This window comes from Sinohyriopsis cumingii, chromosome 8 (genome assembly GCF_028554795.1).
Source record: "Sinohyriopsis cumingii isolate HCF-2022 chromosome 8, ASM2855479v2, whole genome shotgun sequence".
In the NCBI taxonomy this organism is placed as follows: Eukaryota; Metazoa; Mollusca; class Bivalvia; order Unionida; family Unionidae; genus Sinohyriopsis; species Sinohyriopsis cumingii.
Genome location: NC_142968.1, coordinates 20,536,301 through 20,557,709, shown reverse-complemented (window position 1 = coordinate 20,557,709; position 21,409 = coordinate 20,536,301). Strand labels below are relative to the sequence as shown.

Here is a 21,409-nt window from a genome sequence, read left to right as displayed (position 1 = left end):
TGAGTTTTATATTTTATTGTCAATGGTATCCTTTATGTGGTGAGTTTTATATTTTACTGTCAATGGTATCCTTTATGTGGTGAGTTTTATATTTTACTGTCAATGGTATCCTTTATGTGGTGAGTTTTATATTTTACTGTCAATGGTAACCTTTATGTGGTGAGTTTTATATTTTTGCTCCAGTTCTTGCACATATTCTCCTTAACTGTGTTCATTTTTGTTTAATTTGAGGGATTTGAGAACTCACTTAGAAACCGTTGCTTTTCTTTTTAAACCCTTCTACAGAAACCAGTGTAAGTATTATCCAGACAAGGCTTGTTCAATTCCATTATTTCTTGTATTTCCTTCAGCATTCAAGATGCCCCAATGTGAATGTAAATGCGGTCAGAAAAATATTACTTGGAACACTCCAACTCCTTAGCCTGTACTACGTGTGTACGCACGGACGGTTGTCCTTTTTCTGTTTGCTTATAGGGCCATGATAAGGGACAGTCATATCGTTACGATATCTGCAATGTGGCAGTTTATAGTGATGTCTAGCACTGGGGCATACCGCATACATGGGTTACTAAGTGATTCCATCCGTTGCCGGGAGAGGCCAATGTCATTACCCGAATGAAAGAAGTGTGTGTGTGTGTGTGTGTGTGTGTGTGTGTGATTTTAATTTTAACATAGCTTTAACAATTGTTCAGTCATATCGTTACGATATCTGCAATGTGGCAGTTTATAGTGATGTCTAGCACTGGGGCATCATACCGCATACATGTAGCATGATGCCCCACCCAGTCACATTATCCTGACACCAGGCCGACCACTCCTAACACTAGCCTTTTAATGCTGAGTGCCTAGCGAGTAGTACCATTTTTTATCAGTCTTTGGTATGTCTACTGGGGTTCGAACCCGCGACCTCCTGCATCCGAGGCGGACGCTCTAACCACTAGGCCCCGGGGCAGTGATTGAGGGAAGAAAACCAGCTCCTGTAAAGGAAGGGTCTGTGGCACTTTCAGATGTTTGAAAATCACTCTCTCCCTCAAAACTGGAATCACTAGCACATTACAGGAATTCGTCCGTTTCCGCGACGGACGTGTCCTTTGCGTTTTTCGAAGGAAGGAAGTTTCCATCACGCAGTAGCGAGTCGCGACTGAAGGGAAGAGCGGTCATCTCGCTCGAGTAACATGTTTTTAAATGGACGGGGTCGTGTTTATCCGATTCCAGTTCCCCAAACAGAGACTTCCGCAGTAAGATATAGTTTGTCTGGCCGATCATTTCTGTGTTGTTGGTTTTAAAGCCACCATTTACTAATTGAAGTAGAGAATATATTATCCTTTGACTGGAGATATCTGCCAGAAATATATAGCAATGCGATAACAGCAGGTTAGTAGTACTGCTTTTAAAATTCTATTACTATATTTTAATTTCTTGCTTGTTTTGCTTTGTTTCTTGCATTGTGTATTGCTAAGGGGTTTTGTTTTTATTTCTAATACTTTAAACGTTACAGCTATTATTTGTGTCATCTTCATCACCATATAGCCTTCATAGACATTTTAGCAATATCGATCTATATTGTTCTCTTCCGTTTTGGTTGAACGATAAAAGCTATAATGACTTCATTATAGAAAAAAGTTGACCATCCAGATCCGATACGAGTAATTGCTTGTATGGCAAATTGGATCCCCGTTCCATTTGACTACTTTTAATCGTGTACGTGTTTTTTGTTGTAGGGTTTAACGCCATTTTTCAGCACAATATAGGCAATACATAGCGGTCAGTGTGTGTGTGTGTGTATAATTTGGATTTTTAACGTAGCTTCAACAATTGTTTTAGTCATATCGCTACGATGAGGGAAGAATTGTCTGCATTGTGAGTTTAGTGATGTCTAACACGTGGGCATCATGCCGTAGAGTTGTAGCATGATTTCCCACCCAGTCACATTATACTGACACCAGGCTGACCATTCCTAACACAAACCTCTTAATGCTGAGCGCCAAGCGAGGCAGCTGTTTGTACCATTTTTATAAGTTTTTGGCATGACTCAGCCGGGGATCGAACCCACGACCTTCCGCATCCGAGGCGGACGCTCTAACCACTAGGCCACCGGAGTGGTCCTTGGAGTCCAGTATAAATGGTGGAGGAAGAAACCGGGAAAACCCCGGAAAGAACCACTGACCCACAAGAAGCTACTGGCAAGTTTTCCCATATGCCCACTTTGACCGAACCCGAGACTCGAATCTACACAGACAGAGGTGAGATGGCAGTGATCCTTAACGGTGAGCACTTGACCACTCTGTGCCCCTTCGTGTACGTGTATCTGTGCATGTACGTGTATGTATATATGTATGTATGTACGGAAGCCTGTTGAAAGTCGTATGTATAAATATATACTAGTAAGGATCAAATTAATGTCCAGTGCATTGGTAACAAACTAATATGCACTAAGACTATTTTCTAAAACTGGCCGAATCGCACCTGTTTCATATGTCACCCGTGCAAAGACCATTTTTTCTATTTAGACATTGTTACTGCTTTCAATTAAATCTCAAGAGAAAGCCAGTGAAACGCATTACTGATTTTCTTTGGAACTACAGTGGAACACTGAATAAAGGAAACAACCTTTTGGTACATTTTACGAATATATGTTTTATTGTTCTCAATATCTTCGTCAATATATACATATTTTACATTCTGGTGCAATACAGTTGAAGCCGGACTGAATATAAAAAATATATATTATATATTACACAACTCATGGCATATAAAGACATTATTGTTAACTACCACATTTGAGAGTCAATAAACGTTATGACCATAATATAAAATATTTGCGAAGTGTAGTAATTTTCTCAGCTTTAAAAGACAACGCTATGCTGGATATCAGGCACATCTTTACGATTACATTTTCTTTTCAAAGTGTTTATTTTGTTCAGAGTACATTCCCTTGCTTCTTCATTTATGGAGGGAAACCAATTTTCCTTTTAGATTGTAAAACACATTTCTTATTAAATATCTTCACATATGAAAATTAACAAGAGTTAAATTTAAAATAAATGTTAATGGTAAAACTTTTGTGTTAGAAGAAATCAAATGAATATGTTAGTACATTTTCTACCAAAAACTTTAGCCTGATACATTTTTGTTAACAGCGTAAGCGTGTCTGAACGTTTCCATCAAAGATTGTATTTTTCTGCTCGTTTTAATGGCACTTTGAGCACATTATTGCCAAGGAAATGGGAGCTTAATGCCTTTCCTAAGGACACAGAGAGGCAGCCGACCGGAACTGGCCTGGGCGGGCCCGTGAGCCTTTGATTACGAGTCCGACGCTGTACCAACCAAGCTGCCGCGGCTCCCTTCCATCAAAGAGGATAAGACAATCCCCTCATTGCCCAAATCGTCTCCATATTATTTTTTGATTCAATGAGCAATAAATAGACACCTTCGGTCCTCATTCATGTATTTAATGCTGGGATGCAATAAAAAGATTTTGTGATTGAACTCAAAAAAATCTTGTTGATTAAAATAAAATAATCGAATGAATTAATAACAAATTTAAACACTACAAAATGTGCAAAATATGCACTATTCGTTAAACTTAAAAGTAGATTTAAATGCTGTATGTATTATTTCCTTATCCATGTCTTAATAATATTAATTTATTGACGCAACTGCAAAATGTAATGCAGTTTATTTCGTCATCATCATTACGATTGTGTGACGCTAATGCAAGCTAAGAAAAAATGCATGCATTCAATACTAATTACTTTCTATTCAATGTGTGTGTGTGTGTGTGTCTCTGTGTGTGTGTGTAATTTGGATTTTAACCGTAGCTCTGACAATTTTTCAGTCATATCGCTACGATGTCTGCAGTGTGGCAGTTTATAGTGATGTCTAGCACTGGGGCATCATGCCGCAGACATGTAGCACGATGTCCCACCCAGTCACATTATCCTGACACCAGGCCGACCAGTCCTAACACTAACCTCTTAATGCTTAGCGCCAAGCGAGGCAGATGTGAGTACCATTTTTGTAAGTCTTTGGTATGACTCGGTCGGGGATCTAACCCACGACCTCCCGCATCCGAAGCGGACGCTCTATCCACTAGGCCACCGGAGCGGTATCTATACAATGAAGGAATGCGCATGATATAAGCCTCATCAACGTTATTACTTACAGCGTGTTCATTTTTTCTACCATCTCATCTAGTCCTTATGACGAAATACTCCCCAATTTAAATTTAGTAACAAGAATCAGTAGAACAGCTTTGAAAAATTAAATTGTTTGATTGTATGCATGAGTAAAGGAGGTTTTGATCAAATTTAGAAATTGAAACTAAAACATGCTCAATGCTCATGGAACACAGATGCCGCACCACAGATTGAAAATTGCCTAACTTAAAGCTTAATCAAGGTGCGATGCCAGGACGGACGGACGGACGAGGGTAACACTAACCGCCACCAATGTGCTGATGAATCATAAGAATGATTTAGAAGTCAATCTTACAGAGACCATATCTAGGGACAAATAATGCTGATTTAATGTTTCACACAGCCTGTATCTAGAACTGGTCTACAAAATTATAAAGCTAATATTTTCATAATTACGTGCAATTGAGTAAGAAACTTATTCATTCCTGTTATTATTGGCATAGATTTCATTTTTACCTGGAATGTTTCACTAGTACGTCAAAAACTATGAAAAATATTTATTGTGGTGAAAGATAATGCAAAAATATTACGAAGCCCTGTATAATTTGTCTATATTAAAGACCATTTGTCTTAAAATTGGAACCAATATGAGATTTTGACAAAAAGTATCGAAAATCATAACGTTTCATTTCAACGAGACTCATAAACACTAGCAAACGTTAATCTGGTTGAGTGTTCTTGAATCTGTATTCCTCTTATAAGCATCTACGATTTTTATTTATTTTTAAATCAAAATTAATTATACAATATTAGCATAATCTTCGGCTCAGCGAAACATCATTCTTCCATCAAAACGAGTTTTGCGAGACAAAGGAATTTTTTTTGTCGATTAATATTAAAAGATATTGTCAGGCACGTAGTCTATCAAATGAAAAGCAATTAAAATATTAAATTTTAACTCTGTGAAACCCGTTTTTTTAAACTCCGTAATCAACTACCAAACAACACTTTTACTCACAAGAAATGTATAGAACTTGAATACACTGGTCAAGAGAATCACGCAAGAGAAACTATTTAATTAAACTTTGCAATGAAGCCAATATAAACAAGAAAACAATTAATATCACACTTCAAAACGTATATCTTCAGTAAATATTGCAAATTAAGTAATATCATTAGGTTCTGGTTACAAAAATATATTTAAAAAAATTACAGATCATCTGAAATCCAAGTGATGAACGATATAAGAAGATAATGGTACAAGACTCAATACTTAAATTCACGTATTTTCGTGGATACCAATTTTCGTGATTTTGTGACAAATTAAAATTTTATCGCTACTTAAACTCGTGGATTAAAAAAACAAAACAATTTCTATAGAAGGATAAGTACAAATTGGGTCGTTAAATCCAAACTTTGCAGCAACGATAAACGAAATCCACAACAACTGGTACTCCACGAAATATAGTGAATTAGCGGTATTTGTTTTAAGTTTATGACTTCAAAAAGTACTGCAATTATTACAAAGCAAACAAATATAACAAAATTTAAAGTATTAAAAAGGGCATTATTTCCTTCAAAAATTAATAGGACAGCTGAAGCTCTGGAATTGAAGTAGGTCCTACAACAATGGGAAGTCCTACAACAATGGGAAGTTCTGAAGGGGACAATCATAAGTTAAGGTAACTAGCTAGTGTCGTAAAAGACAAATGAAATTGTCCACATTAACAAGTTATACAGGTATGTATCACTGCACAGGTACTAACATGTAATTTGAGCAAAGGCCAGACTTACGCATTCTTGTAGATGTTTCCTTAAAGTTATTTTATTAAGGTTTGACGATTTTTCTGAATCGAATAAGTGTCACATATGTTAACAGTTACATGATATACTAATAAAATAAGTGAAATCTGTAAAGCTTGGGAAATTTGGAAAACGTATTTGGTTATTCTAACAGGACACACATTCTGGAAAAGCCCAAACAGACAATTCATATGGATATTACAAACTGATATATTTTTTATATTTTTGAACTTTTAAAGAAACTGTAAGAACTTATGCCAGGTCAATCATCGAGTCGAATGAACGAACTGCGAGGTTTGACTATTTAATACCCGGCTTGACGTCAATGAGAAAATCATGAATGATTTCACAATTTTCAAATCAGTAGTATTAGTCTACAAGAACAAATGTTGCTATACTAACAAAGCGGTACAAGATTAAAATCGATATTATAATCACAAAAAATAAAAGCTTTCTGAGAAACTATGATTTTTTGTTGAATCTTACTATTATAACAAAACAGATAAAGCTCTTGTATCTAAATAACCAAAGTGACAACCAAGGTGAGACAAAGTTGATTATAATTATTGTAGGTAAATAGTGCAATAGAGCTAAGACTATTCATGAGATTTACCAGTTTAATATTTATCCAATTATTTCAGAATATAAAGTTGGAAACTATTTTCAAATTAAGATAATACTTTGAAATTGCGGTGAAACCGCAAAGATCTTGTTCAGGATTGCCGACTCTGTATGGTGGCTGATGATTATTTATATTCGCTCCGAGAGTTCAGTGTCCTCTGTTCCATTACCTCTGTCTTTGTCTCGCATATTGAGAAGTGTATGACCCAATAAGCGGATCCTAATTACCACATTATACAGCGTAACAAGTAACCTGACCTACGTAACGTCACATAAAAACAGCGTAACAAGTAACCTGACTTACGTAACGTCACATTAAACACCGTAGCAAGTAACCTGACCTACGTAACGTCACATTAAACAGCGTAAAAAGTAACCTGACCTACGTAATGTCCCTCACACCTCCGCAAAATAGTTCAATGAATATACAGTTGTGAATATTAGTTTATTGTTTAAAAGTAAGCAACACTTATACACAAAGAATGAAATGGATGTACAACAAGTCAAGCAATTGTAATTGGTGTACTTAGCTTTTATGAGATTCTTGTGAAATACTGAGATACTGAAAGACGTTAATGGAAAAAATGGCAGTGAACTCGGGGAGATTGGCATATTTTGGTTTTCTACAAATCTTTCGGATATTTATACACTGCTTGTGCGATTTTCATTAAATGTCTTTAAAAGGTAATCATACTTTTAAGACTATATACAACGGTCAATTAAATTCTTTTATCTACCATCGTCAAACATAAACTTATGAAACAGTAAAAAAAAAAGGTTAACACAGACAATCCACGAGACAGGAATGTGACTTGAAAGAAAGAAGAACATACATGTAGTATGTTTTCCAAAATATGTTATATATGGAAGACTAGTTTATTTACAATACGTATATATATATATATATATATATATATATATATATATATATATATATATATATATATATATATATATATATATATATATATATATATATATGTCGCATACTATAAGTTGATACAATTTTGTTTATATACAATGTACAGATATACTTCTCTGTGAGCCTGTTTTCTGTCTTTTATGTTATATGGCCTTTTATAAAATGAAAAATGTCCCCATACATTTGCCACCAAGTAACAAAAAAATTCAGACGAAACTTAATGTACGTGAGGTACGATATGAACATCACATTGTTTATAGTAGGTAAGTAAATGTACAGTATGTAAGTTAAAGTACACTAGGTAAGTATACTAGAAAATGCATACTGCTGGTAATGTAGATCTTAACAGATTGTGGTTCATGACAGGTTTAATGTGCCTTATTCCATCAAACACGTGTCGTTTTCAACTTTTCGGTCAATTCACCTGTATTTTGCATTTCTCCAATTCTTTATTTCAGTCAATTTAAAATTATATTAAATTGATTTTTTTTTCTCATTTAGGCACGATTTAAAAATCCCTGGCCGTATAAAGTTTTGTATCACAGGCACCAATTGCGATCAACGCATTTTGAAATCTATGTATTATCATAGGAAATCGGAGATACAGCTGTCACAGCTGGTGAGCATGAATACATGAGAGGAGACGGTAATATTCCAAATGAGGTATATAGTTCTATTACCAGATAAAGTGTAGGATAAAGTACAAACATTTACCTTTATGGTTCGAATCCATAATAGAAAAACAATACGTTCCAAATATGTATCGCCATATGTGAACAAATATATCTGGAGACAGCATTTACTCGAAAATTATTCCCCTATCACGTGTTCTACAAAGCTCCACCTACATTCGATTTAGGTTTGCAATAAGTGTTACGTTTCCTTCTTGACAGGTTGATTCTAGTTATATAAAACAGATGACTGTACATATACTGCTAATTTACCTGATATTTGTACAAAAGAACTTTCACGTATATTAGTTTCATAAACGTCGATTTTCCTCCATTATCCGAGTTACGTTTTATATTTCAAGCTCACATTCTTCAAAACACGCAAGTTGACTATTACTAGACAATCTCAGCGAAATGTCGCTTGATAAATATTCCAAATTACAAAACAAAAGATCTGCTGAAATAAGTGATATCATATTTCGAAGAGAGCAAAACAAGCTGAAGGCACGACTCTGTCTTATAAAAGGTGAAGCATTATATTTATAAAATTAAATAAGAAATCAACGATTTACAAAAATGATGTTTTAAAGAACACGAATGTAATGTTATGAACAACGTTTATCAGCCTTTTGGTATTTACCATAAATTTAAGTATACGGTATGCTTAATCACCCATACAATCACCTATTATCTCGTAGACACTCACATTGTAATAATTCTGTATAACAATCATGATAACCCAGCTTTATGTACAAAACTAACACCCAATCTTCTCACATTTTAGCACAAAAATAAAACATTAGAAATAGTATGGTTATGTCAAAATTGACACAGACACATTATCTTCTTATATTTTTAGCGCAACAACTAAAATAGAGCTACATATTCAAAATGGTTTTCACCAGTTTTCATAACTAAGAATCATGGAAATGCCAATTTCTCGATTCCAACGGATAGCTAAAAATGTTTCCTAACTACTTATCTCTGTTTTATCCCTATTGGATATGATAACATTCCTACAACATCAGTACAACATTTGTACAACGTCAATACAACATTCGTACAACGTCAATACAACACCCGTACTACATCCAGACTTCCACATACTGCCCCCATTTCCACTGACACACCTACATCCTTGACTCTTTGAGTCATTTTAAAAAACCAGTACGTATTCTTGCATAGGAAGTTTCTCCATAACATTCCACGAGACTCTCCTTACTGACCATACTTTATTTGTGGAGAATGTCTAATTACACACCATCATCGTATACAACACCAACAATGACAGTTTTGCAGAAAATGTAGCATGTATTCTATCATACATTTCAAGCTTTTAACTCCTCAAGCAACGTATAGTGTTTCATATTACCCTTTCGACATGACGTTTGTTTATAAAGAATGCCAAAGTTACAATTTCGTATTGGCAAAAAACAGTGTCCGTCACTACTAACATTCGACTGGCAGATAAACAAAATATTTAGAAACTGCGTTTTGTTCTGAGTACACATTTATACAAGGCCAGTTGTGTTAATATGCATTGTAGTCATTAAATGTAATCTTTATATAGACATTTTTAATAGCAAAGCACAATACTTCTCAATTATTTTCTTTCTTTTTGCGGTATTTTTCACGAATTTGTCTTAGATTAGTGACAGAAACAGTAAATGGACTCGTATTCTGATGCCATATCAAACTGTAATTATCTCCCGTTGTATGCATGATGATACTTGGTGTAGCTTTTCTCTGAGCTATCTTTTCGTTATGGCAATGTTTGGTTCTAGATAGAGTTTCCAAAAAAGGTTTTGACAACCTGAAAACGTAAAGTCTATAACTGTAATATAGAGACATTAAAATTTCTTTTTTTTAAAATAAATAAAATAAAATAATCTATTATAATATTCATCTTCACACGATCCCATTGATGAAGAACAACATTCTTCAATACCAGTCAAGCATTTTCCTGTTCTTTCTACTTTCTAAATTCACGTTAGGCTAAGAATATTTGGAAGCCCCGATTATGAGATACAATCTCTGTTATCTTTCCGGAATCAACCATCATTCCGTGCACTTAACTTTTTTTAAAACTTCCTGAAGCACACTGTATGAAACATTTCATGGAAATCTCGACCCAAAATATCTGATCCAAGTGAAGTTAATAATGATTCTTGTGTTAAGAAAGTCAAGGTTATACATCATTTTATATGTACAGAGAGCTGAAAAATGAACATCATTCGAAAAGACGAATATATTACAGAAGAAATGTGGCATCTTAATGACAAATACTCATCATGGCTGGAGTTTTAATTATCATTAACTGTTTTAGCACTCTAATATCGAAGACATAACACAGGGTTAATTGTCTTGGTTGTTGACGATCTCATCACAAGAAACACCCGTTACAAATGGGTCTCCCATGTATCAGTCTCTTGATTGTAAAACGTCCAAGCATTATCATAAAACGGGGATATATTACCATTGGCAGACCAGTCATGTATGTTGATTAATCTCTGAAACGATATAAAGAGAATAATATATAGAAATGATCAATATATTACAACCTCCAAAAGTCTTAGGGACACGAGGCAAAATATTTAGCTGAGTTATCGGTTGTTCCTGTTTTCAGTTGTTTTCAACTGTTCCAGCTTACGTTATCGCAAGCAAGAGAAGGATGGCATGAACATTAATTCATTATTACCTATATTTTAGGGATGTGAGCTCTCACTGCTCCCCTAGTAACACTAACTAAACAACCTTTCTGACCTCGACCTCTGACCTTTACTACTCCATTCCTCTGCAAATCGGTGACAAATCTCATGATAACACATTTATGTTAACATAGCATATGGTCGCTTCATGCAGGTCTTTAACATTTACACGCAAAATCTAAACAACAGATTCACCCGGTGACTTGAGCTTTAACACCTGGATCCATCATCCCGTAAAGGATGTGCCATGTACTCTGGCGAGTCTAATTTTTCTCCATATACACATGAAGCTATGAAGCAGAGTGCTCTTAACCTTTGACGTCCACTTTACTCCCAGTCACACTATTTGTACCCCATCATAAATGTATTAACTTTGTCTGATGTCCATTCATCCATATCACTAGTAGATATCACTGTCTGATCTATAATCTTTGACCAATGACCATCCACCTAAAGCTCAAACAAGTGATATGTGACCTTGACCTTGGACGTCAATATCTAGATGTATTCCTTCCAGCCGATATTTTAGACAAAGTCTGATAAATATTTCCTAATGGAAATAACAAATAACTTTTAAGCAAACGTTGGGGCCGGGAGGATAGTGTAACCACTGGCGAGGCAATAATGAATAAACGTGTCACATTTCGTATCCGTTCAAGGAATAGTATTTAAAAGCTGAAGCTAATTGCGAAAACGTAACGTAAACGCCAATGATAACATAAACAACAGCATCACCTCTGCCAGAAACGTGAATTCTGTGTTTTGTCAATGCATTGCAGCCAAGACAACCTGATACAATGATGAATGTATCAAATGTGATACATTATTAGGTATGTTGTCACGCATCAAAAGTCGTGTTTTCCTCAAGTTTCATGCGCCTCAAAACCACATCACCACAATATGTGAACCGTCAATTGCATTTTATACAAGAGTTTGTTGTGCAAAAGACTTTAATAGAGTTACGACTAGTTGAATATTTATGGGAAATCTCTATAACTGCACTACGCTGAAATATGACTGATTTGCGTGTAAAAGAAGAGACCTGATTTTCAACCAACCCGCCTTTCATTTAGCTTGAAATTAACAAAAACATTGAACACTGACTATAATTTAGGGTATAGACGATTTAACGGACGTACGAACACGCATATGGACACAAAAGTGACAAAAGTACTGCTATGTAAAATAAGCCCAGTGTGCGTGTCCTAAGAGGCGACAAATCGAGACAGGAGCCGACATAGCATGGTAGTTAACATGCTGGTCTCGCAAGTGAAAGAACCTGAGTTTAAATCCTACCAAAGGATCCGGTCTGGTCTGCTACCGAGATACGTTATTGGGCTAGAACATTTACTCCCGTCACCTCTGTACTAAATAAACTACACGCATTCCTGTGCCGTGAAACACCAAACCAGAAAAGCCAAACCAAACAAAAATGCAACATTCAAACCGAACCAAATAAAAATGCAACATTCAAACCAAATCAAACAAAAATGCAACATTCAAACCGAACCAAACAAAAATATTAGATCATTCCAAAAGGCAAATTTGACCCATAACACGTATTAGTAACTAGATACTCCGAATTGTAAGATACTAGCATAAAATAATTGCTACCTAAAACACGATACTAAAATGAAACAAAACATAACATGTAAGGAGTATATAGATGAATTCATACAATTTTAAAAACATACAATATCATTTTTTATAATAATTACAATTTTGGTAGAAAATAAGTTAATTTATCCAGACCATTATAAAATGTCATCCACATTTGATCTTTAACAATATTTACATTACATAGAATATGTTTGTAGTATTTGTTAAAACTTTAAGTAAGATGCCTGATTTAGAACTGAATAAATTTGATTGTTGAATAACAATGGTTCGTGTATATGCCTTCTATTCCAACACACCCGTTGTATGTTTTTGGAAAAACAAACATGAGAGGTAGAAAAATGATTATTTTGCGTTGTATGTAAAGTGTGTATCTAATTTTTATATCAAGTATTTATTACTAAAAATAAGTCATACGTTACCTTTTTTTTTAATTTAAGCCGATATAATGACATATACACAGTATTGACTCAATAAACAAATTCCAGTTAAATATATAGCTCCTGGTAAAATAGTACATATTTAGATTCCTGTCTGAATAGTTTGCCCTTGGGTGAAAACTCGTGTGATTAGAAGCGGGTTGATGAACTGGATCAGATACGTCGGAGCCGATTTTATCCCAGTAGCAAAAAGGTCATACTCAAATTAGAATTCATCTCACAATGACCGACTGCCTATATTTGATGACTTTTCTGACCTCGCCATTAACAATATGAGCGGAGACCATATTAAAATGTTTTATCCAAGTAAACGTTAACGAATAATCTTGTCTTTATATGGTCGAGAATATTCTGTCGATATTATAATGCCAACATGTTTTCACCGATTACATAGCTGGCCAGACTATTAACAGTCCGCCAGCCATTGTTGACATTTACAATCATGATAATAATAATGAGGACTTTGTATAGCGCCTAATCTTTAGAAGCTCTAAGCGCTTTACAACATTAGACAACACATATAAGATAAAAAAACATAAAATAATATTATTACAAAAACAAACACCATGAAATTAGAAAAACATTAAAAAATAAAAAACATGCTGAGAATATTTCAGGTAGGAAACATTATTAGTTCTTTAAGTTTGTTCTTGCAGTAGAAATAAGTGAGTTTTGAGAGCCCTCTTGAATGTGATCACTGTGTCTTTGTGTCTAAGTTCAGTTGGCAATTCATTCCACGTTGCTGGCCCCTGGTATGCAAAAGAACGTTGTCTATATGACTTTGTTTTCGTAGTGGGAATAATGAATATAGGATTGTCAGAAGAGGAGCGTAAGTATCGTGCTAGTGTGTACACATGGGTGAGGTCGGATAGGTATGTTGGACTAGAGTCCGACAGTGAAACGTAGCACAGAGAACAAATTTTGTGTTTGATTCTGGATCGAATGGATAGCCAGTGTAGGGTACAGATCAGCGGGGAGGTGTGCTCTGATCGTGGTACTCTAAGTATGATCCGAGCAGCTGTGTTTTGAACTTTTTGAAGTTTCTGGAGCAGATATTGAGATGAACCAGACAGAATTGAGTTACAATAGTCCAGTCTTGAAAGTACTAATGAACACACAAGTGTTTTAGTGGCATCAACTGAAAGATATTTGCGAATTGAGCTGATGCGTCTCAGCTCAAGATATGCAGCCTTGCATATGTTCATGACATGTTGGTGCAATGTGAGAGTACTGTCCAGAGTAACACCATGGTTTCATGGGACCATGCAAGATATTAATTACATGTACAATAAAATAAGTCATTTTAACTATTGAAATGTTGGATCATGTGACGGAGCATAAAACAACCACAGTGTGATCAACGACTGCATAGCTCGCATGAACGAAGCTCCGAATAGTTTCCAGTAGCCTTTGTAAACAGAAAATCAGTTCAGACTAAAATAAGCTTGACAAGGTTGGCCCCTGTGAATACGCCTTCTCATAAGGGACAGAAGAAGTCAGGCTCTTGACTATCCGCTAAAACAAAGGTTTATGATATTCCTAATATTCAATATTGTAATCGGAAGAAGTTTATCTATATTCATATAAAAACCTCGAAAATATGAATTTGTCTCCATGACACTGATGACATAGACAGCTGTCTCTGAGTAGTCAATATGTATTGGCGAACAACTAAATCAAACGGGTCATATCTCAGTCAAATGTTGACTGCAGCCCATGAAAACAGAGATTGACTTAGATCTTAGTTTAACCGTCTAATGGAACGAAATTCAGTGTGCAAGGGCAGAAATGTAATTCAAAAGGAGCCACAACTCGCTCATAGTTTAAAAGACTTAAACGATTTTCTGGAACAAACTACATGTCACGACTTTCATGGCCTCAGTGAAACACCTTCAGTTGCCTACTATACGTAATTTTCCTTTTCATACCCAAGTTCCTGCATAGTCTTTCAGGGTGGTTCAGTGTCTGCGTTATGACCCATGGGGAAGTCCTCATGCGGTAGTGTGATACTCGGGTACAAATGCTACCTGCATGGACCATTTTACGTTTTCATGCCAGTGAAGTTAATTTATCGATAAAGCGTGTGAATATTAGTGGCTTCAAAGTTATAACTGTAGGGACATGGCTGAGGTGGGAAGGGTGGGCACAAGGGCAGATATATGAACCTATGCTATATGCGTAAATTAACCCCCCTCCCCCTGTAATGCCAAGTAAGTATTTGTATGTTTTGAAGCAGGGTTATGAAGTTTCTGAGTTAAGACCCAGGGTCCGACACCGCGGCCAGTCCTCGTGAAGCAAGAACAGACCCAGAAGCTGGTTGCATAAATTACTTCCCCTTTTGATGCCAGGAAATTGTGTTCATGTTTACAGGGTGGGGTAAAATGATTTCCAGGCTATTACCTACAGAGATAATAACAGACACAGGGGCATGCCCCCCCCCCCCAAGGGGAGGACTGAATTAAGCTCAATCTACCTGTCTACTTGTGCACTATTTTAAAGAGAAATCCAAAGATAAACGAATGCATCATAACAATGACATCTGTTAAAATTAAAGTTTAATTCTGACCACCCCATTCCTCCATTCAGCGAGATCGGATTAACTGTGAGTTTAAAAACGTCAATATAATATCTTTAAACATTAGGTGTTACAAGTTTCATCAAAGTCCAACAGGTAATTTCAGGTTTATGGACTTGCAATCAGGTACTTCAGGTTTATAGACTTGCAAACAGGTAATTTCAGGTTTATGGATTTGTAAATAGGTGTTTCAGGTTATGGACTTGCAAACATGTAATTTCGGGTTTATGGACTTGCAAATAGGTATTTTAGGTTTATGGACTTGCAAACAGGTACTTTCAGGTTATGGACTTGCAAATTGGTATTTCAGATTTATTGATATGTAAATAGGTAACTTTAGTAATTTCAGGTTTATGCATCGCGAACAAAGCTTTCTAACCTGAGCCGGTGCCGACGGTGACGACTAACAGTTTTGTCTCACATTTTCTCTCAAATGGGCGAAACAAAATCTTAGAAAGGATCAATGCTTCTCTTTTGGGTAGAAAATCTCAAAATAAATAATATTAACAGCACATCCTTAGTGCCCTATACTTACTCAAGATTCAGTTCATGAAGTCCATCAAAAGTTATTAAGTAAAAACTAATTTTGTGATAAGCGGGACGTATATGAGAGAACATAGGTAAACTTAAATTCCGGCTCCATACAAATTGGCTGGCACATAAAAAAACTGCAAATGTTTGAAAACCTTTCAAATTGACATGATAATATCTAAAAGGAATGAGGGGCGTTTTAACATTCCTTTTGTTGCAAGATACCCGTCATCTGCAAGCCAATATTTAAAATCGAGAAATGTTTTAAATTAGTGTCTGAGAAAACAACAGTAATGTCCATGCTTGAATTTAAGCAATTCCTGAATAGTGCAAAAAGGATAGGCTAAACAACAATTATTGGTCACGTGACTTATAGTTCTAGTGGTTAGTAGAATGACTCAACAGAGTCTGGGACAACAGAGTATATCTGTATGTCTTTAAAAAAATATAATGTGCGTGGTAGAAAATATATATGTAAAAAAAGGTTAACATGTATTTATAATTTCATATTTCTACGAAAATCTGGGGTGGATAAGATAATGAAGTTATGCAAGCGCTGACCATACTTGAATTACTTAAAGAACCAAAGCTGACACTAAAAGTACGTGTTTGTGATATTAATATCTCACAAGGTGAAGGACAATATCATGCATTCGTCATAAGATTGCCGATATTGGAACGTTACTGCAAAATCTTAACATATGGGTTCATTTAAATTCCTTTTCGTGTTACAATAACCATCACAAATTGTAACCTTTTGCTACAAATATCATACATATTACTGTTGGTACACGTTATTTTGATTTTTAACGTAGATTGTGAAAAAAAAATCAGTCATCAGATGTCTGCAGTGTGGCAGTTTATATAGCGATGTCTAGCACTGGGGCATCATGCAGCAGACATATAACATCATGTCCCACCCAGTCATATTATCCTCACACCAAGCCGACCAGTCCTAACACTAACCTGCTATTGTTGAGCACGAAGCGAGGCTGCTGCTAGTACCATTTTTTCTTTGATATGACTCGGCCGTGGTTCGAACCCGCGACCTCCTGCATAATAGGCTGACGCTCTAACCACTTAGGTCACATGACCAGTACTGTTGGCACAAGCAGCAGAGTTATTACTGTTTGCCAACATTATGAATAGACAAATAAAAGACTGCAAAACAACGTACAGTTGTAGTTTCTTGAAGTATCAAAGCCAACCGTCATTCGGTTCCATTCTTACAATTTTATATAATATCTGTAAATCTTTTGATTAAGTATGCGACTTACCTTAGTAAGTCGACTAAAATGATGTGTGTAAATTTCTTTGTTTTTAAAATTGTTGACACTGTAAATCTGTATAAATTAGTCAACAGCTTCAGTATCAAGAATTAATTATGTCCAATACTTAATTAAGGTTCACTGAACTGGCCGAGTACTGTTCATAAAACATGTCTTCATCGGACATATGTGGACCGACATTTCTAAAAGGATATACCTGTGAAAGTCCAATTGTTACCGCGATAAAACGCAACAAACCGCGACATATTCTATCAATCCACAAGACCCCATCAATCCGCGATAACTCCATCAATCCGCAATACCCCATCAATTCGCGATAGACCCCATCAAACCAACGATGGATATACAAAAATCATAGCTTACTAATCATTGTTTAGTATGAAGCATTCACTGCAAATCCAGCCAAATTATATCGCGCGAGTTTCAACAGGTGACCCACAATGCTCTACTGGCCAAAACGTTTTTCTACAAATTCAAGATAAGACTGTTTCTTCCATCCTCCTATTCTTTTTATCTGCCGAGTCCTGAAACGTGATCGGAAACTCCATCATACCAAATATGGTAACGAAATATTTTCTGACATGTTTACAAGATACCAGTAAATTTAGTGAGAAATCCTTGATCTTGGTATTTGACCTTGACTCTTGTAGCATGCACAAAATGATCGCAGAACTTGTCTCATTCAGTGTTAAGATATACCCACCGGCTCAAATTATAATTAATATTGTTCAGAGAAGAAGAAATTGTTATTAAGTGGCATGATTCAATGCATACGCCAGTGAAGTTGAGTTACAATCTTCAAGCATAAAATAATGTCATGGTGTTGACTATCAACTTGTTCTTTGAAATGCGGATCCGTACAAAGTCTCGTCAAAATTCACATGTATAAGCCATTGTGTGCATAAGCAAGCTCGCTCAAGTATTGAAAAGCAAGCAATGGCATCGAACTTGATCCAATTGTCTGGTTTCCAAAATCATTCAGAAACGTGAAGATATGATAAAGATTACAGCTACGCCATTTATTTAGAGCCAATTAAATATTTCAAGATGTGTTTTAGTGAAAACCAGTTTCAATGCAATAAGTAGTAATAAAACGATTTTCAAGATGACCCCTTTTGTGCCAGGCTGGATGTTAATAAAAACAGATACATATTTGGTATTGAAAACTAAATATCTATATGATCATCCATTCAAGAAAGATAACAGCCGTCGGGCAGAAATTATGGAGGTTGGATAAATATCAGTTCTATACAGCAACAACTATCAAGTGCAATAAATAAGTATCTTAAAAACAAAATGATGGTATGGTCATCCATCAGAGAGAAGTAACTGTTACAAGAGTTTTCAAATTCTGGAAAGTCTCATTAAACCTAATTTTTATTTAGGACCAATCACATATAGAAAGAGGTAGTTTAGTGAAAACGTCATATTGATACGACACTCGCCTTTAAGAGGAATGGTGATAACAGGACCAAGGCCATCGTTTTTGCAGTCTGATCAGCAAGTTTCTGGGTTTGGGGTTTTTTTATTGTTTTTTTTTGTTTTCGACCGAGTAGATATCAAAAAGAAGAATTTTAGCCCAAACTCTTTGCCTGTATGATCATCTGTTCAGAAGTAGCTGTAACAACTTTTTCAAGATGGTTACCATGGCGGCCATACTGGAGATCAGATCGGCGCTTTATCAATTGAGACTGACCACACGTCACAAGACTCTTGTACAGGAAACTCCATTTTAATATGACCATCCGTTTAGAAGAAGTAACGATGGAAGAATTGTCAGAATCGCCTTCGTGCTAGCTATATTGGATATTTGAGGGACACTGTTTTCACACAAGATGAACATAAATTTGTCCTAAATATGTGTGTTACTTTCCATGGTAATCCTCCCATAGTAGCTAAGGAGTAGCGGTAACACAATGTTGATATATTAAAGACGATGGACGATAGACCTTCGTTAAAACTCTTTTGGTCTGACCCGAAAAACGAAATGCTTGGGTTTGATGGCTTGATACAATTACACTACACAGGGATGTATAATGAACAAGAGAAGGACGATAGGCCATCGCAAATGCTCGTTTGGTTCGACATGGAAAGCTAAGAAGGTTTCGTTTTGATGGCATGGAGCATACTGTGACACGAAACACTGACAATTCAAACAGAATACTGTGAACATATACTTCGATTACAATTTTTCTATGATCTATAACCAAATAATAACATCTAAAATGTTAAGCGTTGTTAGAAAGAAACGGTATTAAATGCATGTTAATCAGGAACCAAAGGGTTCATTGTTAGTACAGGTTAATTCAAAGGTTATCTTCTGGTTACCCGGGAAACGAATAGCTTGTGCAAAAAGGGCACGCTGCTTACAAAACGTTGGAAAACTACTGTGCAGCAAATGTATACTTACACCCTATGTTGTACCTTTTCTAGGAAATCCGGAAATCTCACAAGGATGTGGTTTTATTCTGAGGAAGGCAAATTATTTTATGAAATACCATGAATATATTGGTGGACACGGGATGTCATAAAATTATATTTGAAAGCAGTTTTAAAAATATCATAGTTCATTTACTTTTTAATTACGCAAACTTGAAAAGGACAGTTGTAAAAGTACGTCTAAGAAAAAAGACAGACGATATCAGATTACAAAAATAATCAAAATATACGTATATTCGGTAGAATTATGATATGACGCCTATCCAAAAGAAAAAGAAAACCTGTAAAGCTGACTGTCTTCTTGCAAATATGAAAATAGACAAAATAAAATGAAACAAGTAATCATAGAATAAATCAAATAATTATGACACTCACGTTATCTGTGGACTGGTTTGGTGACACGTCGTCTGCTGCGTCTTGACCGCCATTTAAATCTCTATTTGTTAAATTGTAGAATGCTACAGGTTGTTTAACTTCGTGTGTTTCCGCTAGGTTTCCCTCATGTATCATTTTATTATCATAAGTGTAGTCATTAATTTCGCTACTAGACCAGCTTCTCCTGTAGCCTATATCATCCGGGTCCTCTGTAAGTGCATACTTGTGACGCGCATGACGACGCTGGCACTGTAGAAAGCGAAAATGTAAATAATCGCTAAATGAATAATGGTATCAGATAGTTCCATTTTTTAAAATTTATTTGCGATTTATTTGTTGCAAACAACTGAAATCACATTAAATCTTTTCGTTTCTTTCTTTCTTTTGTTTCCTATTTCTTCCATTTCCGTTCAGATACAGTTTATTAAGTATTATAAGTACACATAGAGCTAGTAACAGGAGAAATAAAAGTTTGTGACAAAATCCTAAGAAAGTAATGCTTTTTCTATCTGGACTGTTTCACCTCGGTTTAAGAAGGCACTTAGAGAAAATGGAATATTGAAAGCGTGATAAAAAAAAAGTAACTACAAAAAGAGAAACATTTTGAAAACGTATTTGAACTTACCAGGGCACAAATGAGAGCTATGAGAAAAATGAGGACAACACCTCCACATACTATAACCGCAATTCCCCAGTTTGGCAGTTGTTCCTTCTGAGGAGCCCACGTTGTGCTACTAGCTGGTGCGATGGTTGTGGCTGTCACGACTAAAACAAATTAAATTCAGTACTTAAAAATATATCAACCAAGGACTGAAAGTCGATGGTCCAAAACATGCCAAGGACTGAAAGTCGATGGTCCAAAACATACCAAGGACTGAAAGTCGATGGTCCAAAACATACCAAGGACTGAAAGTCGATGGTCCAAAACATACCAAGGACTGAAAGTCGATGGTCCAAAACATGCCAAGGACTGAAAGTCGATGGTCCAAAACATACCAAGGACTGAAAGTCGATGGCCCAAAACATGCCAAGGACTGAAAGTCGATGGTCCAAAACATACCAAGGACTGAAAGTCGATGGTCCAAAACATGCCAAGGACTGAAAGTCGATGGTCCAAAACATGCCAAGGACTGAAAGTCGATGGTCCAAAACATGCGTTTCTTATGCAGACTACAGTTCAACACTGATTTATCTCCCCTGAAAACAGGCATGTACATCATCGGCTTGGCCATCCTGCGATAACATTATTTACTGACGTGAACTGAGAAATTTGCTACAT

At 35.8% G+C, this 21,409-nt stretch overlaps 1 protein-coding gene across 3 annotated transcripts in view; it reads right to left on the bottom strand.

Annotated features, from left to right (window-relative positions):
- Positions 1-2,611: 2,611 nt before the first annotated feature.
- The window catches only part of LOC149793101 (uncharacterized), a 93,834-nt gene continuing 75,036 nt past the window's right edge, over positions 2,612-21,409 (bottom strand). The window contains exons 5-8 of one of the 3 annotated variants that reach the window (XM_089967010.1): positions 20,756-20,895; positions 20,131-20,379; positions 19,727-19,784; positions 2,612-10,666 (exon numbers count right to left, since the gene is read on the bottom strand). In XM_089967010.1, the coding sequence (XP_089823136.1) occupies positions 19,764-19,784; positions 20,131-20,379; positions 20,756-20,895 (410 nt within the window). In that variant the 3' untranslated portion in view covers positions 2,612-10,666; positions 19,727-19,763. The remainder of the gene's footprint in view (positions 10,667-19,726; positions 19,785-20,130; positions 20,380-20,755; positions 20,896-21,409) is intronic. The other 2 variants (XM_089967011.1, XM_089967009.1) reach the window with 2 other exon arrangements.